Source organism: Lissotriton vulgaris, chromosome 1_1 (genome assembly GCF_964263255.1).
Source record: "Lissotriton vulgaris chromosome 1_1, aLisVul1.2, whole genome shotgun sequence".
NCBI lineage: Eukaryota > Metazoa > Chordata > Amphibia > Caudata > Salamandridae > Lissotriton > Lissotriton vulgaris.
Window position 1 is genome coordinate 834,024,951 of NC_141685.1, and position 20,309 is coordinate 834,045,259.

General features: G+C 43.6%; 1 protein-coding gene across 1 annotated transcript in view; it reads right to left on the bottom strand.

The window, feature by feature from the left end:
- Positions 1–8,875, bottom strand: part of LOC147747973 (uncharacterized) — a 59,861-nt gene extending 50,986 nt beyond the window's left edge. The window contains exon 1 of the mRNA XM_086936376.1: positions 8,754–8,875. Within this exon, the coding sequence (XP_086792502.1) occupies positions 8,754–8,871 (118 nt within the window). The 5' untranslated portion in view covers positions 8,872–8,875. The remainder of the gene's footprint in view (positions 1–8,753) is intronic.
- Between the last annotated feature and the right edge of the window lie 11,434 nt (positions 8,876–20,309).

Below are 20,309 nucleotides of genomic sequence, written 5' to 3' on the forward strand. Positions count from 1 at the left end.
TTGCATTTTAGCTGTATCATATTGTCTATACTACACACATTGTTCATCTTTTTTAAAGTTCTCTTTATTTTATTCTTTGACTTTACAGAGGCTGCTTATCAAGTTGACTAGACAAGTCTGAGTCCCCAGACACCCAATTACGTTTTTCTTTTATTTGGCTCTCCCAATGCTTGACATTTATTGCCTTTTTTTACACTAAATTTGCTACACTGAGTGGTTGCTTGCCACACCATTAGAAACATTAAGCTCCAGTAGTCTGTTTTCCCCATTGACAGTCTGGCTTCATTTTTCAGAGTTGCTACTTCAAATGCCATTGATATCTCTCTTGATGAAGGCCCAATGAGTTACCATGTAATGGGCTCAAAACGTGGATACTATCATTTTTAGAGGTTTGTTGTCACTTGAAAAGTTCTTAAAATTTGATACCCAATTGATTCACGGGTCTTGATTAACTTATAAGGAGAAAGCCATTACTTTTCTCTTGATCTTTGTGTAACAATTTCCCACATTACTGTTGCAAGCTTGAAATTTATGCTATAGCAACCAGTCATCTGCCATTTTCCTTATTACCTTGTGCATACAAGAAACATATTAATTATGTAATATAATTGTATTTATTATTGTTGGCCCATACTTGTGCTATTGCATGTGCAACGCTTTATTTACTTCTTTGTCAGTGCCAAGAGACCTCCAAATAATACAGCGCTCTAGTTCCTTGTCTCAAGGCCTGGGCAGGACTAGGCACCAAAAGCAGCCCTGTCAAATTTTGTCCGACCACCCCTCATAGTGCGCGTAGGGAGCGAGGGCAGCGAGCAAGCCAGACCACTGCAGCAGGGGTGTTCTCCACACAAGAACTGTTTTTAAAGAACTGCAAGTATGGTGCGTTTTACAACACATTTTTTCATTATAGAACCTTGTCCAACCATTGAATGGGTGGATTGAGATTGGAGACAGGGCTGCATGGCTCATTGAAAGAATAGTTAGATGGGTAAGGAGTGGGAGGGTGAAATAATTCAATAAAGGATGACAATTAATAAAGACTTTTAACTATGTAGAACGAATGGTCTCAATGCTCTTACCAAAGGTGGGTGCTTTTATTTTCATTTGAGCTTCTGCATTTAAGCATCCTCCTCCCCAAACACTCCAACTACCAGTGCTTATCAAAAGTTCATATCATGAATCTATCTAACACAGTGCACTGATTCAGCACCTCCAAAAACTGAACACAAAGCATTAAGCTTTCAAAAATGGGAGCGAGAAAGAGATAGCAATGTAGTGACCAAATTGCTCAACCGGAAACCAGGAAAGCATACATCAAGCCTGGCTTCCACTGGACCGCATTGTGTGATCCTAGATAATATAATTTTTCACAGAGTCTCCTTTTTCTTAATCGTTACATGAGAGCACTGTTAAATACACGGGTTTTAGGGGGCGCACTGCACAAAAACAAAAAACAGTAATGTCATTCCATCAATAGAAGAACACTAGGCCATACATATGGGGCGAAATGACAACTGACTTTCTTCTTGGTTTGCTGATCACATTGTCGTTGGGGTAGTGGTAATGGGTGCCTGAATGTTTATAAGTTCATAATTGCAATTAGCCACTTCATGAAAAAATACGCTGCTAGGAATTTTGAAGTGTCCTCATCATATATTTCTGGACTCTCTGAGCCATGCATCAGCAGGACCCTCACCTACCTTCCACATGAATTTCAGCACTACTCTTGGCAACCCTGAAGCAATAGGAACCAAACACCTGCATAAGCAAATGATTTTAAAGCAAGTATTGTTTTGAAACCATTTATTTAACATTGTTTATTTGCAGTCGCGGCTCCTCGAGGGAAGACTGCGGGGCGGTGGGGCATGGCGGGGGAGGGGCAGGGTGGGGGGTAGTAAACTCCGGCATACGGCCGAACCGAGTTAAGTACATAAATAAATAAATCAAACAAATTACATTGCATGAGCTGCACCGCCAATTGGGTTGCAGCGCGCGCAATGTAATTCGTTTTATTTATTTATTCAAGTACTTAACTTGGTTCGGCCGTATGCCGGAGTTTACTAGCCCCCACCCTGCCCCTCCCCTCCCCGCCACCCCTCAGCACTCCCTCGAGGAGCCGCAACTGTTTATTTGTTAAAGCCCTGAAGCACTGCATGCAAAAAATGCGGGAAACCCGGCCACCAATTGAAAACAAGCATTTGCAATGCAATAGGTCTCGCATTAGGAAATCCAATAGCTTACACTTTCCTAATGCAAGTCCTATTGGCTATGGCAATGCTTGTTGGTAGCAAGCAAGGACAGTGCTGTTGTGGTGCTGAGTGATGCTGTTGTGGTGCTGAGTGATGATGTGGTTGGGCTGAGTGATGTGGTGGTGTATTAGAGTGATGGTTGGTGTCCCAGAGTGATGTGGTGGTGTCCCAGAGTGATGTGGTGGTGTCCCTGAGTGATGTGGTCGTGTCCCTGAGTGATGTGGTGGTGTTGCCGAGTGATGTGGTGGTGTCTGTGAGTGATGTGGTGGTGTCCCTGAGTGACGTGGTGGTGCCCCTGAGTGATGCCCCTGAGTGATGTAGTGATGCCCCTGAGTGATGTGGTTGTGTCCCTGTCCCTGAGTGATGTGGTGGTGTCCTAGAGTGATGTGGTGGTGTCCCTGAGTGATGTGGTGGTGTTCCTGAGTGATATGGTGGTGTCTGTGAGTGATGTGGTGGTGTCCCTGAGTGATGTGGTGGTGCCCCTGAGTGATGCCCCTGAGTGATGTGGTGGTGCCCCTGAGTGATGTGGGGGTGTCCCTGTCCCAGAGTGATGTGGTGGTGTCCCAGAGTGATGCGGTGGGGTCCCAGAGTGATGCGGTGGGGTCCCAGAGTGATGTGGTGGTGTTCCTGAGTGATGTGGTGGTATCTGTGAGTGATGTGGTGGTGTCCCTGAGTGATGTGGTGGTGCCCCTGAGTAATGCCCCTGAGTGATGTGGTGGTGCCCCTGAGTGATGTGGTGGTGTCCCTGAGTGATGTGGTGGTGTCCCTGAGTGATGTGGTGGTGTCCCAGTGTGATGTGGTGGTGTCCTAGAGTGATATGGTGGTGTCCCTGAGTGATGTGGTGGTGTTGTGAGGCGTGCAGCAGTGTGAGGCATGCAGCAGTGTGTGGTGTGCAGCAGTGTGTGGCGTGCAACAGTGTGAGAAATGCAGCAGTGTATGGCATGCAGCAGTGTGAGGCGTGCAGCAGTGTGAGGCATGCGGCAGTGTGAGGCGTGCGCCAGTGTGAGGCGTGCAGCAGTGTGAGTAATGCAGCAGTGTGCAGCATGCAGCAGTGTGAGGCGTGCAGCAGTGTGAGGCGTGCAGCAGTGTGAGGCGTGCAGCAGTGTGATGTGTGCAACAGTGTGAGGTGTGCAGCAGTGTGAGGCATGCAGCAGTGTGTGGCGGCAGCAGTGTGCAGCATGCAGCAGTGTGAGCAATGCAGCATTGTGCAGCGTGCAGCAGTGTGATGCGTGCTGCAGTGTGAGGCATGCTGCAGTGTGAGGCGTGCAGCAGTGTGAGGCATGCAGCAGTGAGGCGTGTAGCAGTGTGAGGCGTGCGGCAGTGTGCAGCATGCAGCAGTGTGAGTAATGCAGCAGTGTGAGTAATGCAGCAGTATGCGGCGTGCAGCAGTGTGCGGCATGCAGCAGTGTGTGGCGTGCAGCAGTGTGTGGTGTGCAGCAGTGTGAGGCATGCAGCAGTGTGAGTCGTGCAGCAGTGTGCCGTGCAGCATGCAGCAGTGTGAGTAATGCAGCAGTGTGAGGCGTGCAGCAGTGTGAGGCGTGCAACAGTGTGAGGCATGCAGCAGTGTGCAGCAGTGTGAAGCATGCAGCAGGGTGTGGCGAGCAGCAGTGTGTGGCGTGCAGCATTGTGTGGTGTGCAGCAGTGTAAGGCGTGTGGCAATGTGAGGCGTTCAGCAGTGTGTGGTGTGCAGCAGTGTGTGGCGTGCAGCAGTTTGTGGCATGCAGCAGTGTGGGGCGTGCAGCAGTGTGAGGCGTGCAGCAGTGTGTGGCGTGCAGCAGTGTGAGGCGTGCAGCAGTGTGTGGCGTGCAGCAGTGTGTGGCGTGCAGCTGTGTGAGGCGTGCAGCAGTGTGTGGCGTGCAGCAGTGTGTGGTGTGGTCTGTGCGCGAGGGAGCCAGTGTGTGTGGCCTGTGTGAAAGGGGGGCAGTGTGAGTGGTCTGTTGGAGAGGGGTGTAAGCATGTAAAGACAGCCAGAGGCGAGACTGGATAAAAGTGCTGTTTGTGGAGAAAGTATTTTTGTTTTGAATACAAAATATAAGAAGGAAAGGATCGGTGGAGGTAGATACAGTGGAGGTAGATACGAGTGGGAGGCGAAAACAGGGCTTTGGAAAAGGAAAAGTGCAGCTTATGACAGAGTGAAAGAAATAGGATAAAAGGACAGCGCGAATCAAGAGGAAGAGAGATAGGAAGAGACAGGGTGAGAGGATGAGGAATGTTAGAAATATGAGAAGAAATGGGTACATAAAATGAGGAAATTGTAAGGTGATAATTGAAAAAAGAGGATGCTACGTGCAATGAAGCGGGAAAAGACGTAATGGAAAGGAAGAAAAACATGGGGATGGGTAAATAAAATAACAAGCTCTTGCCATTGCTGTGGCGGGGTCGGGAGAGCGCATTCCTTTGAAGTCAGCAATTACACAGTTTATTGACCTCCGCGGGCCAGGTATGTGGCTGCTGCACAGGGGCGGCTGAGGAGGGCCTAGACACAGTGTGGGAGGAGGGGACTGGAGACACGGGACATGGCCAGACCAACGCGAGAGCAGGGAAAGACACTGTATAGGTAGAGAAGCGAGGCAAGATTATAGAAAAGACAGGAGAGGAAGGAAGAGAAAGATAGCCGGAGCGGGAGAGCATTCCTTTGAAGTCTGATGCGGTGGGCGGGGGAGTAGCAGCCTTTGAAGTCTGATCCGAGGCACCGACAAATGGAGGTGTGTCACGTGACTGGTTTGTGCATGCGCCTGTTTCACATAAACTGTGTCTAATCCGCAGTTTTGGTAGAGTTTTCGTACTGCTTACTAAAATCTCGGCAAAGAAGCATTGCTAAAGCAATGCTTTAGGTCGAGACCTAAAAACCCACCCCACCCTGCCAGCCCAACAGTGAAACGCCCGGTACCCGGTACAGCCAGTCCAACCTTTTGCGAAGCCTCCCTGAAAAGTAATCAGGGACTGTTCATCATTCATCTTGTCCAATTACAGAATGAACAACTATGCTTCTCACTTCATGGGCCTGATAGATTGATCTTTTGACCTTTAACATTATCTCAAGAGATTATGAACATGGTATTCCTCATCCTGAAGCATCTCAGACCACATAGATATTCAAACATCAATTCCTTTTTCTCTGGATTGTGTGATTGAGGGCGTCTTTACTGAGCGAACCAACAATTAACTTTTGCCACACAGAGAATATGATTGTCAAAAGACCTTTCAGCATCTGTAGTTTCTTTCAGACAAGTGTGCAAGGTCTGTAAGTAAGTTTATTAACAGTAGTAGTAAAATTTCCAAAAGGGAGCGAAGCACTACGCTACGCTTGTGGAGTTTGCAAAGTCTGCGCAACTTCGCACTACGCGAGCTGCACGTAGCACAGTGCGAACATGCGTAGTGCAGCGTAGCGTAGTGCAGCGCTCATTTTTTGCTTGTTCGCGGTCCTGAACGTCATGTTCGCGACCGCAAGCAAGCAAAATGACATCCCGGCGAGATTCTCAACGCGGGGAAGTAAGGTTTCTCATTGTGAGTGGTTGCGCATGCTCGCGACCGCTCTCAATGAGAAACTACCAGTTCGCGTTGAGGAAGCTGCAGCTCGAGTAATAATCTACTCGAGCAGCAGAAAACTACAGCTCGCACTGTGCAAGATGCCGTTTTCAATGATTGCACAGTGCCGGATGCTTGTCCGCACTGTGCAATCATTGAAAACACATCTTGCACAGTGCGAACATGCTACTACGCAGCTCGCGTAGTGCTACGTGAAGTTTGCGTAGTACGAAGTGCACTTCGCGTAGCTTCGCGTAGTGCTACTTCGCGAACTACGCCCACCCCAAGTTCCACTCTGAGGCATCTCTGGAGCCAAATATTTCTCACCTATTAAAGTCATTTAGGAATTGCAATCTAGAACCAATACAGGCCGGTGCACCATTGGTCTGCAAATCTCAGTAACATATATTGATCCTGATTTACTAAGGCGCACAGCTAGCAATAGCACAATGCGGAGTGATGCAAAACGCACAACAGCACATGTTGCATACTGTTCAGAATAAAAAAAGTGTTGCAAAAAACATGCTGTATACTATTCAACACAAAAGGTGTTTTGCTCTAGAATGGTGAACTTTTCAAAGCACATAAGGTTCTTTGTGTCGAAGGTGGATTACTGGGGCTGATCCATACAAGCACCTATAAATTGTGAAGCAAAGCCCAATCTACTCAGATAACCCAACCAGGCGTTGTGTTAAACACTAACACCAGCTTCAAGCAGGCCCAAACATAGGACATATGTTGTATTCACAAAACATAATTGACGTTGAATGTATACGGAATCACTCAGCAAACAACCAGGGCCAGTTTGACCATTCTTTCATGCAAAGCAGCGCAAGGCAGCCAGGCAACTTGCTGTGCCAAGCTACTTTAAAGGGAGAGAGTAGAAATGCACCCTCTCTCTTAAGATAAGCAGCAATTCTGCTCTCCCCTAGAGCTGGTGCACTTGGTGCTGCCTAGCGCCAAAGCGAACAGCCTTATACCATGCTGCAAGGCTCAGGGGTTAGAGGCGGCAGACCCTGAAGCTGAGATCGGTCCTGGACCAGGGTTCAATTCCCCGCCTCGGCGGGTCTTGGGCTAAAAATTCCACAGACTCGATAATTCTCGCTCCGGTGCCTTCTCGACTCACGGGTTCACACTCTGCGACTCTGGGCAATAGCTTGCTTAATCTCCACAACGGCCCCTCGCGGCGGGATGCCTGACTTTCACCTTGTGGATACCCTGCTGGGGCTATCTCACAGGGGAATACCAGGACGGGTTCCCTAAGCAAGCGCCGGGAAACCCACTGCGGGTAGCTGTGCGCTATATAAGCTCAAATACATACATACATTTACATACTTTTGTGCAGGAAGGGATAACTTCATGCACAAAAATAATCTTTAGTGGAACATTCTTCTTTTCATGTGTGCTGCAGAATGCACCATACATGGAAAGAGGCAGTAACAAGGATAAATAAAGACATTTTTCCTTGTTACTCTCTGTAGGGTAAGCGTATCATTTTGGCACAAACCAAGGTTTACCAGTCTTTAACCTCATCGCTGCGGCGCATATTTTTGCGCTACGCGGCTTTTTTCAAAAAGCCGCGTTAGATGACGAGCTCAGCTCGTCAACCGCACACGCCCCCGTGGCTGATGACGAGCTCAGCTCGTCATCAGCATCGAAGGGGTTAAAAATCAGAGTTTGCAACAAAATACACCCACGCTCTACCCATGAAATGCTTAGCGGATGCAAAGTAATGTAAGGAAATGCCACGTGCCTCATTACGCTACTTTCTATTTACTAAACCATGCAAATTAACTATGCATGGCTCAGTAAATGGCAAAAATGGTTTTGCATCAGTGTTGACCCACAAAAGTACCCCAACCCAGGAACAAAATCTTGGCAAATCTGGGCCCCAATGTCTACGAACATTCTTAGTTTGCCTACACATACGAATTTGTCCTGGAATGGTATGATTTAAGTACAAATCTTTTACTATACATCGCACAAACACATCTGCACCACTGTGCAACACTGTGCAGCATAAAAGGCAGTCTAGTCAGAGTGCCAAAACAGGGAATGCACCAGCAGCATACCAGTCTTTCCATATAAATAGCTGATCTGTGTTTCCCCTTTACACAATGCAGCACAGACAAATTGGATGCTGAGATGCATGTAAAATTACTAAATCTAAACCATTGTTTCTTGTTTATATATAGCATTAAGGTCAATGATTTGTTGTTTTCCCCTTTCCATTCTTCGTTATGTACTTTCTAGATGCATTTCCATCCTTCCAGTTGTATTATTAAGAGTCAAGTACTCCACACCACCAGTATACTCAGAATTAAGAGCTAAAACCCTCTATTTTTTTCAGTGATTGCCATTGGTCAATAATGCTTTTTTTGCTTTAAAATTTCCAATTGCTGAACAACAATGCGGGTAAAATGGGTACTATGAACAGTAATTAAACATTGGAAATAAATAGCAAACTGGTGGTTTTATATTGGCTTCCCTTCAGTATAATGGCACCTAAAGATGGCTGACATGTTGCACCAGTGAAGGGAACAAGCTACATTCTCTATTTAAAAAAGTGGAACACATGTTTTGATGTGATGAAGCAGCTAATATTATTTACATTTCTCTAAATCGAAATGAACTTGGAGAACCCAACTTTCAGTCATATGCTTTCTACTCAAACCGCTAGATAAGTCAATCTAAATCTACAGAATGGGAGGTGGACACAGTGATTTATTGTGAGATGTCCAAATACTACTTATTAGAGAAAACAAGAGCAATACAATAAAAGTCAAATACGATTCTGCTGGTGTGACGTGATGTGGTGAGGGTTTACAGATGTATTTCTTCAGAAAAACAGAAAATGACCTGTTCTTAATGGTAATGGCAATTACCGCGCAAAGCGTTCACAGGCACATTCTACAGATAAACAGCAAGATATTATATCTTGCTAACTCTCACATCTGTTGTGCACCCCTTCATTACCTCCTTCCCTGTAGTTCCATTTCTGAGATGGGATCTCAAGTTCATTGTGAGAATGGGCAGTCGGCAGGAGAAGCATAAATATGACCGCTGGAGTCACGTGGCAAGTGACGGCTTTCATCGCCAATAAAGACACCTGCAGTGAGGCAAACAGAGAGGAGATTAAACGCCCTGTCCATTGAAGAGATCCACCCACCATGAGGAATATTTATATTCACAGTGACGCAGTTCTCTCACACTCAAAGGAATGATAACATTTCACAAAATCAGAGCAAGAAACACAAAACGTAGAGAATAATAAATGTGTGTAACTGTCATTATATGTAACATTTCAGTTTTGTCAGTGGAGATGTTTCTTCTTGTAAATAGTTTTACTGTTCAATATATCAGAAGGATGTCTTATCCCTGGGTATCTCACCTTCTGAGAAAGTATTGATGATTTTGGGCCTCATTTTCCTGTGCACATCCAGATGAGTAAAGTGCTGAGCCTTAGATGGTCAGGTGGTACCAAGTGACCCACTCTTTTTCTGTCCCCACTCAGGGATCAGGTTTGGCTTGGCCTGTCACCATCTTGAGGGCCTTCTCTGCAGCTTGTTTGAGACTGCGAACCGGGCTTACTCAAGCCTGGCTGGTGCTCATGCACCTCGTCTTGAAAGTCAGGAGGGCAGTCGGAGACCAGACTGGCTGTGTGAATTACCCCCCTTTGATCCCTACAGAGCCATCTAGCAATTTGCTAACACAACCACCAGTACACAACATGGCCACCACCCCTTGCAATAGCCAACCAGACTTTATTATGTCATCTAGAGATGCTTGGTGAGGTTTGCAGCTAGGTTTGTGTTCAGCCTGGCACTAAGCACCAGACCAAGGGTCCGGATTGTAAATGGTAGGGGTATGCTTGGGGGGGGGGGGAGCGGGGGTGCGGGGGGGGGGGGGTAAACATATACCCTCAGGAATGATGAGACTTCTGACCACAGCTCATGGCTAGGAATGACAGTCATTCAAAGGGGGGGGGGGGCTATAGGAAAACTCTGATGGCACCAAAACTAATTTGAGGGGTTTTAAAGTGGACAGGAACAGGTGCAGGGTTACTTTCGTTGGTTAAGCGTTCATGAGTGCACTTCGTTAGAGGCTGTCTCATGAAGCAGTGGAATATCGTCCACAGTGCAACCCTTCAGCTTCTTTTAGTCCAACCTACATAGTGCATGTTCTTTATCACCATCATCAAGGAGCCTTTTGTACAGCTTTTATAATCCATGGGCAATCTAGTGCATGATATAACTGGAGAGAGCCGACACACTCTCATAGAAGAACACGTTTGTCTTTGGGTCCTTTACGAAAGACTGACAACTGGCGGTTTAGACACCAGTGCTTTCATAGGCTGGTCCATAACTTAGAGACACTGAATTGATAGGCCCAGTCTCCTGCCCTGCTTTGAAGTCCACACTAGCAATTGCTTCCCACTTGTATGTAACACTGTGGTGTTCTGGGCCCTAGGCCTGCATACCAGAAAAATGACTAACACAGACACAGCATGGTAAGGTACTAAACTGGCCCTGGGCTCGAGCGCCCAGTTTCTTATATTAGCAGACATCACGTCACTTGTGACGCCTGTGTTGGATGAGTTTGGGTGGGTGTAAGGCCAGCCCTTAAGGAGTGTCAGGAAACACGCACGTGTCTAGCAGGACACTACATTCCTCCCAGACTTTAACAAAAAAAAAAAACAAGCCCAACCTGTGGGAATAAATAAAACAAAGTAGACACCAGTGAATCTCTCAATCTCTAGAGGCAGTCCTCAGTACATCACTGGACAAGTGGACAGATGCAGCTGGGAGCACCCGGGCCTCACTGCTCACATCCATTATTTAACTAGATGATTCTGGGCACAAACACTGGTGTGGATGGAGTCCAGATCTTCAACAGTATGTCGATTGGGTTGAAGTCCATCCATGTAATGTCTGTCGGTCCCGCTAGTGGTGTCAGTGGTGTGATTGGGGTCAAAAGTAAGTTCAAACTGGGGTGAATCAGGAGCATCGGTTTAGTCCGCTGCAGAGCTTTCTCTTGGGTTGTCCTGACTCCGTGGAGGTCAACCTTGTTAGGACTGGGACGGCATCAACAATGTTTGGACGACCTCTTCTGCAGCCCTGGTGCCTCCCAGTGCCTTTTGGTAGAGCAGCTACAGGCCCATCTCTCACGCAGGAATTCCCTTGAGGCTCTTTCCAGTGGGTTGCCATGGCACCTAGTGGACTGTGCTAGACCGCATGTGGGCCAGGCGGGGCCTGCTGCAGGATCACTGACAGAACCATGACCTAGTTATTTGTGCAACCACAAGGATAGCTAACACATGGTCGAGTGTGCTTGTCTATATGATCCAGCTGCAGGTGGGGCTAACAGTCTCTGTACGATTGGTTCTTGACGGTGCCAGAAGTGCCTCCTTGGTCTCTTGGTGGTTCGTGGGTCTAAGGCTGCACCCGTGGTGAGGGTGAAGCACATGGCATGATGGTGTTTTTCCCATTAGATGACCTGTATGACAGGTGGCTAGGACTTGCAGGGAGTGAGGGTGACATGAGAGACCTTCCATCAACATAGTTCGATGTGTTTGCTGGTACTGTTCTTCTCCTTCGGCATGTGCGTTTGTTAGCAGGGATGTCGTCTTCATCAAGCATCCTGTGGCGGTGGCTGGGCAATGGCACTGTGAGGCGTGGGGCAGATATGCGGTTTGCGCATTCTGGAGGCTTACTTTTGAGTTATAATTTTTTATTTACATTTTTAGAATTTCATCATAGTACAATAAAGTTAATAATAACTTACAATTTGAATGATATGAATAAATATATGGAAAAGAAAAAGAGAAAATGCATATATGATAAATACTATGCACCAACAAATAACACAACTATAAAGATAAATAGTAAGGTAGACAGTTGAATAAATATGGTGTGAGAAACGTTAATTATTTAAATAATGCAAGTAACATATATAAGAAATATAAAAGTCTTAAAGAAACAATTATAGGTTAACTCAACAGATATATAAATTGAGTATAAAGATTAAACATTGTATATAGCTACAAATATAGAAAATAGTAACATGACAAATCTCCTTAGCCCTCGAGGAGTAATTCATTTGTAAAATTGAAAATTGTAAAAAATATCGAGAAAGGAGTAAGGAATAGAATATAGAAAAATAGTTGATATACGAACTAACAAAGCATATCAATAGAAGTTAAATGAAGATAAATGAGAAATGAGATGTTAATAAGAAATAGTAAGAATAAAAGAATAGAAGAAAATTAGAAAAGAGAAAATAATAAGATAATAGAATAATAACATAAAATTACAACAAAACTATAAGTTAGTATAATAATAGGAAAGCATGGGATCCAGAGGAGGGGGGGGGCAGGGAGAAAGAAAGAAAGTATATTGTCAAATGTCAGATCAAGGGGTATTAGTATCCACTCCTGGAGTGTTGTCATCAATATCCATGCCACTATTCACATTCAAGAAAGGTGACCAAACACGAAGAAATATGTCAGTTTGATTTTGAAGATTATAAATTATTCTCTCATGTGATGCTTTTTGGAACATAGTTGTCAACCATGCTCAGCTCGTCATGAGTGCAGCTCCACTGTACTCCATGACGAGCTGAGCTCGTCAGCAGCATGGATGGAGTTAAACCTAATAAACGGTGTGCTCTTTGCCATGATTTGGACATGGCTGATAGGATTGGGCTTGTGGGTTTTTGACGTGCAATTTTAGTGCCATAAAGTACAGAAATATTAGAGCCCGAAGATAAAAGATAGCGTTCTAAATGGACCCATTGCGGAACATCAGAGACTCCCGGTAACATATATGATAATTGAGATATCTGCCATGCTAAGTTATAATGTTCAATGGCTGGAAGACTCATACCTCCAGAAGAATGGTGAGCCTTTAATTTAGTCACAGCCAAACGAGGTTTCATTGAGCCCCATATAAAAGTTTTTATTTTGGAATCTATGAGTCTCAAAGTAGACAAGGGAATATGGAGAGGGAGCATACCTAAGGTATATAGAAAACGAGGAAGTGTAACCATTTAAACAGCTCGAACTCTACCCCACATGGAAAGATTCAAAATGTTTCACTTATCAAAGTCACGTTGCATTTGAACAATCAGTGGGTTCAGGTTATCTGTAATCAAACCTTCCATACCCTTATTTACTAAGATACCCAAATATTTAAGACGGGAGGGTTGCCAATGAAAGAGGAAGTAGTGTATAGCCTCTTTAGTGGTTCCATCAGAAATAGGTAAGGCTTCACTCTTGTCCCAATTTATTTTATAACCTGAGAATGAAGAAAATGTCCCTATAATTTGAAGCAAAGATGGCAATGAATTAGGGAGGTCTGTTAAGGTGAGTAATATGTCATCTGCGTAAAATAAAGTTTTGATTCACTTATAGGGAGGGGTATGCCTGTAACTGCTTCTGATTGACGAATCATTGCTGCTAAAGTCTCCATTGCTAAAAGAAAAAGAAGTGGGGATAGGGGACATCCCTGACATGTTCCTCTTTGGAAAGGAAATGATTCTGATATGAAGCCTCCGCAATTAACTTGTGCGGAAGGATTATCATATAGCAGTCGTACTTTCTGAATGAACTGGTTTCCAAGGCCAAAATGTTCGAGCACTTTAAAAAGATAGTCCCATTCTATGAAGTCAAAGGCCTTTTCAGCATCTAGTGATAAAGTTAATGCGTCTTGTGGGAGGGTTTTAGCATAACATAGGGTATGCGCCAGTGTATGTAAGTGATTCCTGGAGGAACGTCCTGGAACGAATCCTACTTGAGTTGAGTGAATTAAGGAAGGTAATACCTTTTTAAGACGAGAAGCCAAAATGCTAGCAAATATTTTGATATCACAATTCAGGAGTGAAATGGGACGGTAAATGGTGCAAAGCAAAGGGTCCTTTCCAGGTTTAGGGAGTACTGCAATAATTGCCTTGTTAGAAAGAGGATTTAAGGAGTTATCTCGTTCTGCTTCTTGAAAAGCAGAATATAGGGAATCAATTACATTATGTCCAGCCCAATGATAGAATCAGCTGGAAAACCATCTTCCCCAGGGGCTTTATGGTATGGCAATTTAGATATTGCTTGCGCAATTTCATCCCTGCTAATTTCTCCTTCAAGAAAAGCCCTTCCATCATCGGAAAGGTATGGAAGATCTACTTTTGAAAGAAAGTCATTTAGTCTATCTGTGTTTACTTGTGTGTCTGGTGTGTAGAGGGTCGTATAAAAGGAAGCAAACTCATTCACTATGTCCTGTGGTCTAGTAAGAATTGGACCATAAGATGATTTAATAGCTGGGATAGCCATGGCTGCTTCTCTTTGCCTTAGTTGTGTTGCTAATAATCTACCTCCCTTTTCACCTTGTTCATAATGTCTAGTTTTCATTTTTTGAAGGGCAAACTCCGCCTTAGATGTGAAAAGCCCATTTAGCGCCATTTGAGCTTGCTCTAGAGATTTACGATTTTGCAGTGTTGGTGCTATGGTATATTGATGGGTATATTACTGAATGTTCTGTTCTAATTCTTGTTGACGTGCAGCATTTCGTTTGTTGGCTAATGCTGCCTCGCGCATCAATTGACCTCTGATAGTAGCTTTAGCCGCAGCCCATATCACTTTACTTGAGGCTACCGAACCCTGATTCATAGAAATATAGTCTTGAAAAAATGTTTGTAATTGATGTTTACCCTCTAGAGACTTGTGTCTTTGTATGTTCATGCACCAGGGTTTACGCCCTGGTCTGGGTATGCCAACTTCAAGGGCTAAGAGGACCGGGGAATGATCAGATAATGCTGCTTCCAAAATACAAGATTCTTGAATGGATTGAACTAATCTTTGTGATACTAAGAAATAATACAAACAAGAGAGGGTACCATGCTTTGTAGATGAAAATGTGTACTCAGTGTCTGACGGATGTGAAAGACGCCAGTGATCAATTAATCCAATATCAGCTAAGATGTCATCCATTAATGCCCTGTCAGTATTATTATTTTTATGTAAGGGTCCTGTTCTATCTAAAATTGGTTCCCTTACAATGTTCCAGTCGCCACCTATGAGATATTGTGATGCACCTATCTCAACTAACAAACGATTTAGATGAAGAAAAAAAGATTTTTTTTATCCCGTTGGAGCATAAACAGAGCCAACACAAATGTAGGTGTCTCCAAGACGTAGCTTGCAAATACATAACGACCTTCAAGATCTGTCCATGTTTTTGATATTGTGACTTGAAGAGATTTATGAATTAGAATTGCTACTCCACATTTGTGTGTGGGGCCTGCGGTTGTATGTTCATCCCTTTGTATACTACTGTGAATTATTTTGGCGACCCTATCTCTACAGAGTTTCTCTGACTCCAATGTATCCAAATGTGTCTCTTGAAGTAATGCCACATCTGTACTCTTGGATTGAAGATATGACAATATTTTCTTTCTTTTGATGTAGTGAGTAAGTCCATGCACATTCCATGTAATCACAGAAAGAGGGCATGTGTTGGGCGTGCTGGACATATTTATGAGGTGCCAATGAGTTTAAGTAGAAAAGAAGAAGAAAGAGTAAAAAAAAGTAGAATAGTTAACCTGAAACCAATATGTGTAAATATGATCACAAAATATTGTAAATATTAAACTTCAATTGGTGTACATACACTGTTCTACCTGCTAGAAAGGAAAAGAAGACTACAGATCAAACAATATATATCTTTCGTCAGTGGGTCTGAACCTCAATGCGAGACGCAGACTCCGCAGGGGAGAAAACCACATGTGGTAAACAGATTATGAAAAGAACCAAGCCATGGATTTATAAAGTCCATCTGGGAGATTTGTATATACAAATACAGTATGAGATATACATGGTGTATTGAACAACAATGTATGAGAAAAGGAAATGAATCATATCCATCAGCTGTAATAACTGGACTAAAACAGTAATACAATTATATTAATACATAGCATGCATATATACTCATCTAGCTGGAAGAAGCAACAGTGGAAGGTTTAGCATCAGATACTTTATCAAAATACGTGAATGACTTCAGAGGTGATCTCGATTTGTCTCTGGTATTTTGCTGCGTGAGTAATTCTACACAGTGGACCACTTTATCTCTGTCAGACTGTTTCTTAAAGGTACAGATGTGTACTCTACCAGTACGATGGGTTTTAGGATCATTCTGTAATTGAAATAGACTGTTCATAGTTGTTTCGGTCATGGGCGGCGGTGTTAAGTCCCTGTGTTGGTCCTCTAAGCTGTCCAGGAAGCGTACCAAATCTTCAGGCTCTGTGTAATCTCTTGACTTTCCATCCATTGTGATCCACATTGTAGCAGGTTCTAAAAGACCATATTTAATATCACATTTCCGAAGTCTTGGCCTAGGTTGCAGGAATGCTTTTCGTTTGGCATTGGTTTCAGTGGAGAAGTCTGCAGCAATAAATACTTTATGGCCTTCTAAGTCATAAGGACCATGTTTACGAGCAGCTGTTAGTATTTGACAAACCTGTTCATGACACAGCAGACATGCAGTTATTGGTCTAGGTCTAGATTCAAGGGTTGAAGTTCAAGTTCTTGATCGAATCCTGTGAGCTCTCTGCAACTCAAGGGGATGTTCAAAAGATATGTTCAGTAGCCTCGGTATCAAGGTTAGTAGCAGACTCTTCACATCATTATTCATTTCCATTTTTTCTGGAATTCCATAAAAGCAAAAATTATTTCTTCGGGCCCTGTCTTCCAAATCAATTACTTTTTGTTTTAAATGCCAGATATCTAGACCCCAACACTCTGCATTATCTAATCTTTCTTCCAAAAGGGTGGTTCATTTATCTAGAGTTTCCACTTTGGTGTGAAAAGAGTTTAGGTCCATCCTTATTGACTTCATTTCTGTCACGAGATCTGAGATTTTGACATCTACAGATCCTACTCGTTGTCCCACAGCAGAGATCTCTTTTAAAATAAGGTCCATAGAAGCAGTATCTTGTGGGGCAGTAGCAGAAGTGCCCGAAGGTAAAGTGTTCCCTACTACTTGTGTTAACAAAGGCTTTCTATTAGGTTTTCCACTGTCCATACTGTTATACTTCAATGTTAGAGAAAACAAGAAATAAGTGATGCCTAGTAACCAAATATGATATCCAGTCGCCTCACAAGGACATATGGACAGACTTTTGGGATTCTCAAAAATTATGGCTGCATGTTTTCAAACAAGGGGTGTTGAAAAACAGTCTATTGGATATATCACTCTGCTTCCCCCTGTTTATCTAAGTTTGCTCTGCACCCTTTGCTGGTAGGACTTTCTTTGTCTTTTTTAATGTGTAGCAGAGGTTAAGCTGTCAAATGAAGAGAAATAGCTTGGGTTTGAAAGTTCTCATATGCTTCCCCTGCACCCTATGAGAAGTACAAGAGTGGTGCAAAAACACACAGCAACCTTTCCAGTTCAAGAAAGGGAATGCCACTTAACTCTTCAGAATCAAGTTGTGTTTCCTGACAGAATGAGTAATTTTTCACAGACTTCTGGGATTCTAACAAATTATGACCGCATGTCTTTAAAATAGGTGTTGCTGAAAAACAGTCCTCTAGCAATCAGAAATGTCACCCAGCTTTCCCCTGCTGTGTTTCCTGACAGACTGAGTCCTTTTATTCACAGACTTCTGGGATTCTAGCCAAATTTCATCTACACTCTCTGCTAATAGGAATCCCCATGTTATGTATCAGAGTCTATGCTTCTCCTGTGTCATGTGAGAAATACAACAGCAATTCAAAGACATATCAAAAACACACAGCAGTCTTTCCACTTCAAGAAAGGGGATTTCTCTTAACTCTTTAGAAGAATCAGTCTGTTTCCTGACAGAATGAGCCCTTTTTTTCCACAGACTTCTGGCTGCATGTCTTCAAACAGGGGTTGCTGAAGAGCTGTGTCAGAAATGCCACACAGCTTTCCACTTTTCAGCCAAATTCCCTCTACAGACTCTGCTGACAGGAATTCCCATGTTACGTAACAGAGATTTGAAGACAATTAAAAAACACAAAGTAGTCTTTCCACTTCAAGAAAGGGAATTTCTCTAAACTCTTTCAAATTAAGCTGTTTCCTGACAGAATGAGTTGTTTTTCACAGTCTCTCTCAGCTACAGAAATGGTGCTCTATTTTCCCTCCACCCTCTGCCAGTGTGGAGGGTTCAACCAAAGTTCAAGAGTAATTAAACTCCCCTGAAGTTGCCTGTGTGTTTAAAAGCAAGGAAAGTCACTTATCTCTTGAACAGCTGACTGTTTCCTGACAGAATTATTTGGGAATCTGGGCTGAAGGAAAGACGGTTTCAGGATTTCATTTAATTGAAGAGCTGGTTAACTGAAATTTCTCATGTGAAAAATAACCTCCAAGTAACGCACTGTTGTCTCCCTTTCATTTTGGCTCCAAGGACACCTGTTGACAGCTGAATTGAAGAATTCTCCCGAGCTCTACACAGAGGCGGCCATTTCAGTCAGTGGCCAGACTCCGCCCCCGTGGCTTACTTTTAGTTCTCCCGCCGGGCTGTCACCATTGACTTCACTTCACCTCGGTGGCTGGCCTGAGTCGGTAGGTGCACTCTCAGGTAGTGGCCCAAGTCCTCAGTCTCTTCACCCTTGATAACTATTCCGGTTCATCTGTGGTTGTCAGATTCTTCATATAAATGCATATTTAAGCTTAGAAATGGATGAAAGTGGCAATATTTTTAAATTAAGTTGGCGAACTAGGAATTTATATTTTAAATGCGTTTTATACAATAAAATGTGTTGGGTGTATTTCATTGTAAATGAGTAAACCACTTGTTTCTATACCCCTTCATAACCGCTTTAAACTAGGGAAGGCTTTATGGAGCACAAATAAGAGATCCCAAGTTAAGCTCCTAGTGGGCCACTAGCAGAGATAAAGAGGAAGCTGTAGTGGGGTGAAAACCCGCTGAAATCACAAGGAAATGTGAACAGTGTTTGGCACAAGGTGACACCACAAACACCTCCCTTGGCTTCAGGCTAGGGGGGACAGAATACACCCTCTAAAACTAGTGAGGGGACACCACACTCCCTTATCCACCCCTGGCTTGTACCCGAGTGACAGGCCGTTACCGACCGGTATTTGGATATTGAGATGTAGGGGGCCTGAATTTACAGAATCGGTAAAGTTACAGATTCTGTATATTTACCGATTTGGTAAAATACCGAATCGGTAAATTTACCGATTCTGTAAATCCAGATGTAGGTGGCACTGAAAACAGTGCCACAGGCCCTTAGGAATGCGTTATTTACCACCAAATAATACTTGGTGGTATATAATGAATTTCTGTGTACATGCACATCTGTGCATGTACACCGGTGCCATGTGGCACACATACATGCCCTAAGGGCATGTATGTTTGTCACATTGCACACAAGCCAGAATCAGGGGTGCAACAGGGTGTCAAAGTGACACCCTGTCCTCCTTGTAAATTCGGTAATTTTACCGAATCGGTATTCACCGATTCGGTAATTGACATTGATTCCTGTGGGCCTCAAAGCCCATGGGAATCAATGGCAATTACCGAATCGGTAAATACTGATTCGGTAATTACCGAATCTTACCAATTCGGTAATTGAATCAGTAAAAATACCTACATCCCGATTGCCAGTTCTTAAATACCGAATCGGTATGATTCGGTATTTAAGAATCGGTAATCTGGGATTACCTACATCTGGCCCTCAGTCATTTACTGCATCTAATGTGGTTTGTGTAATTGTATTTTGTATCTCACAGAGCTTTGAAGTCAAGCTGAGGCATGGAGGCACCATGTTCATGCTCTGAAACTGCCTACAAAGTGGCATGAGCGAGTTATAAATGCCCAATGTATATATTATGAAGTTAAAGATGCCTGTAAAGTACAATGTTGATGGAATTATTTATACCAACAGAAGTTCTCACAAGAGTGCAATGGAGATGGAAAGCTGCAACTGCACTATACTACCAACAGATGTCCTCATAGAAAAATGTAATGGAGATGTCAAGATGCAGTTACACTCTACTACCAACTGAGGCCCCTACAGAAGAGTTCAAGAGTAAAATGTCAATGGATAACCTTTTGCCCTCCTCTACCAACAGACCTATTTTAAAAAAGAGTGCAATAGTGATGTAAATCTGCAGTCGTGCCATAATACCAACGAGGTCCTTACAGTAGAGTACAATGGAGATGGAAATATTGGTGCAATCTACTACCTATATAGGTCCTCATGGAGGTTAAGATGGAAATGGAAAGCTGCAGTTACGTTATTTCACCAACAGAGGTCCTTACAGAAGAATGCATTGACATCATAGCCCATCCTGAGTGTATACAAATCGCAAATTACACAAAAGACATCATTGACAAAATACAGCCAGCACTGCTTTGCATTTAAGTCCACACTTCCCTCAAACAAGTGCAATAAACAAATATATTAACTTGTCCAGGATCACATTTGTCATGGACTGACTTCCACCATCAAACGTTTCTTATTGTTTTAGGTAATTTGATGTGCACCACAATGGAGCATGG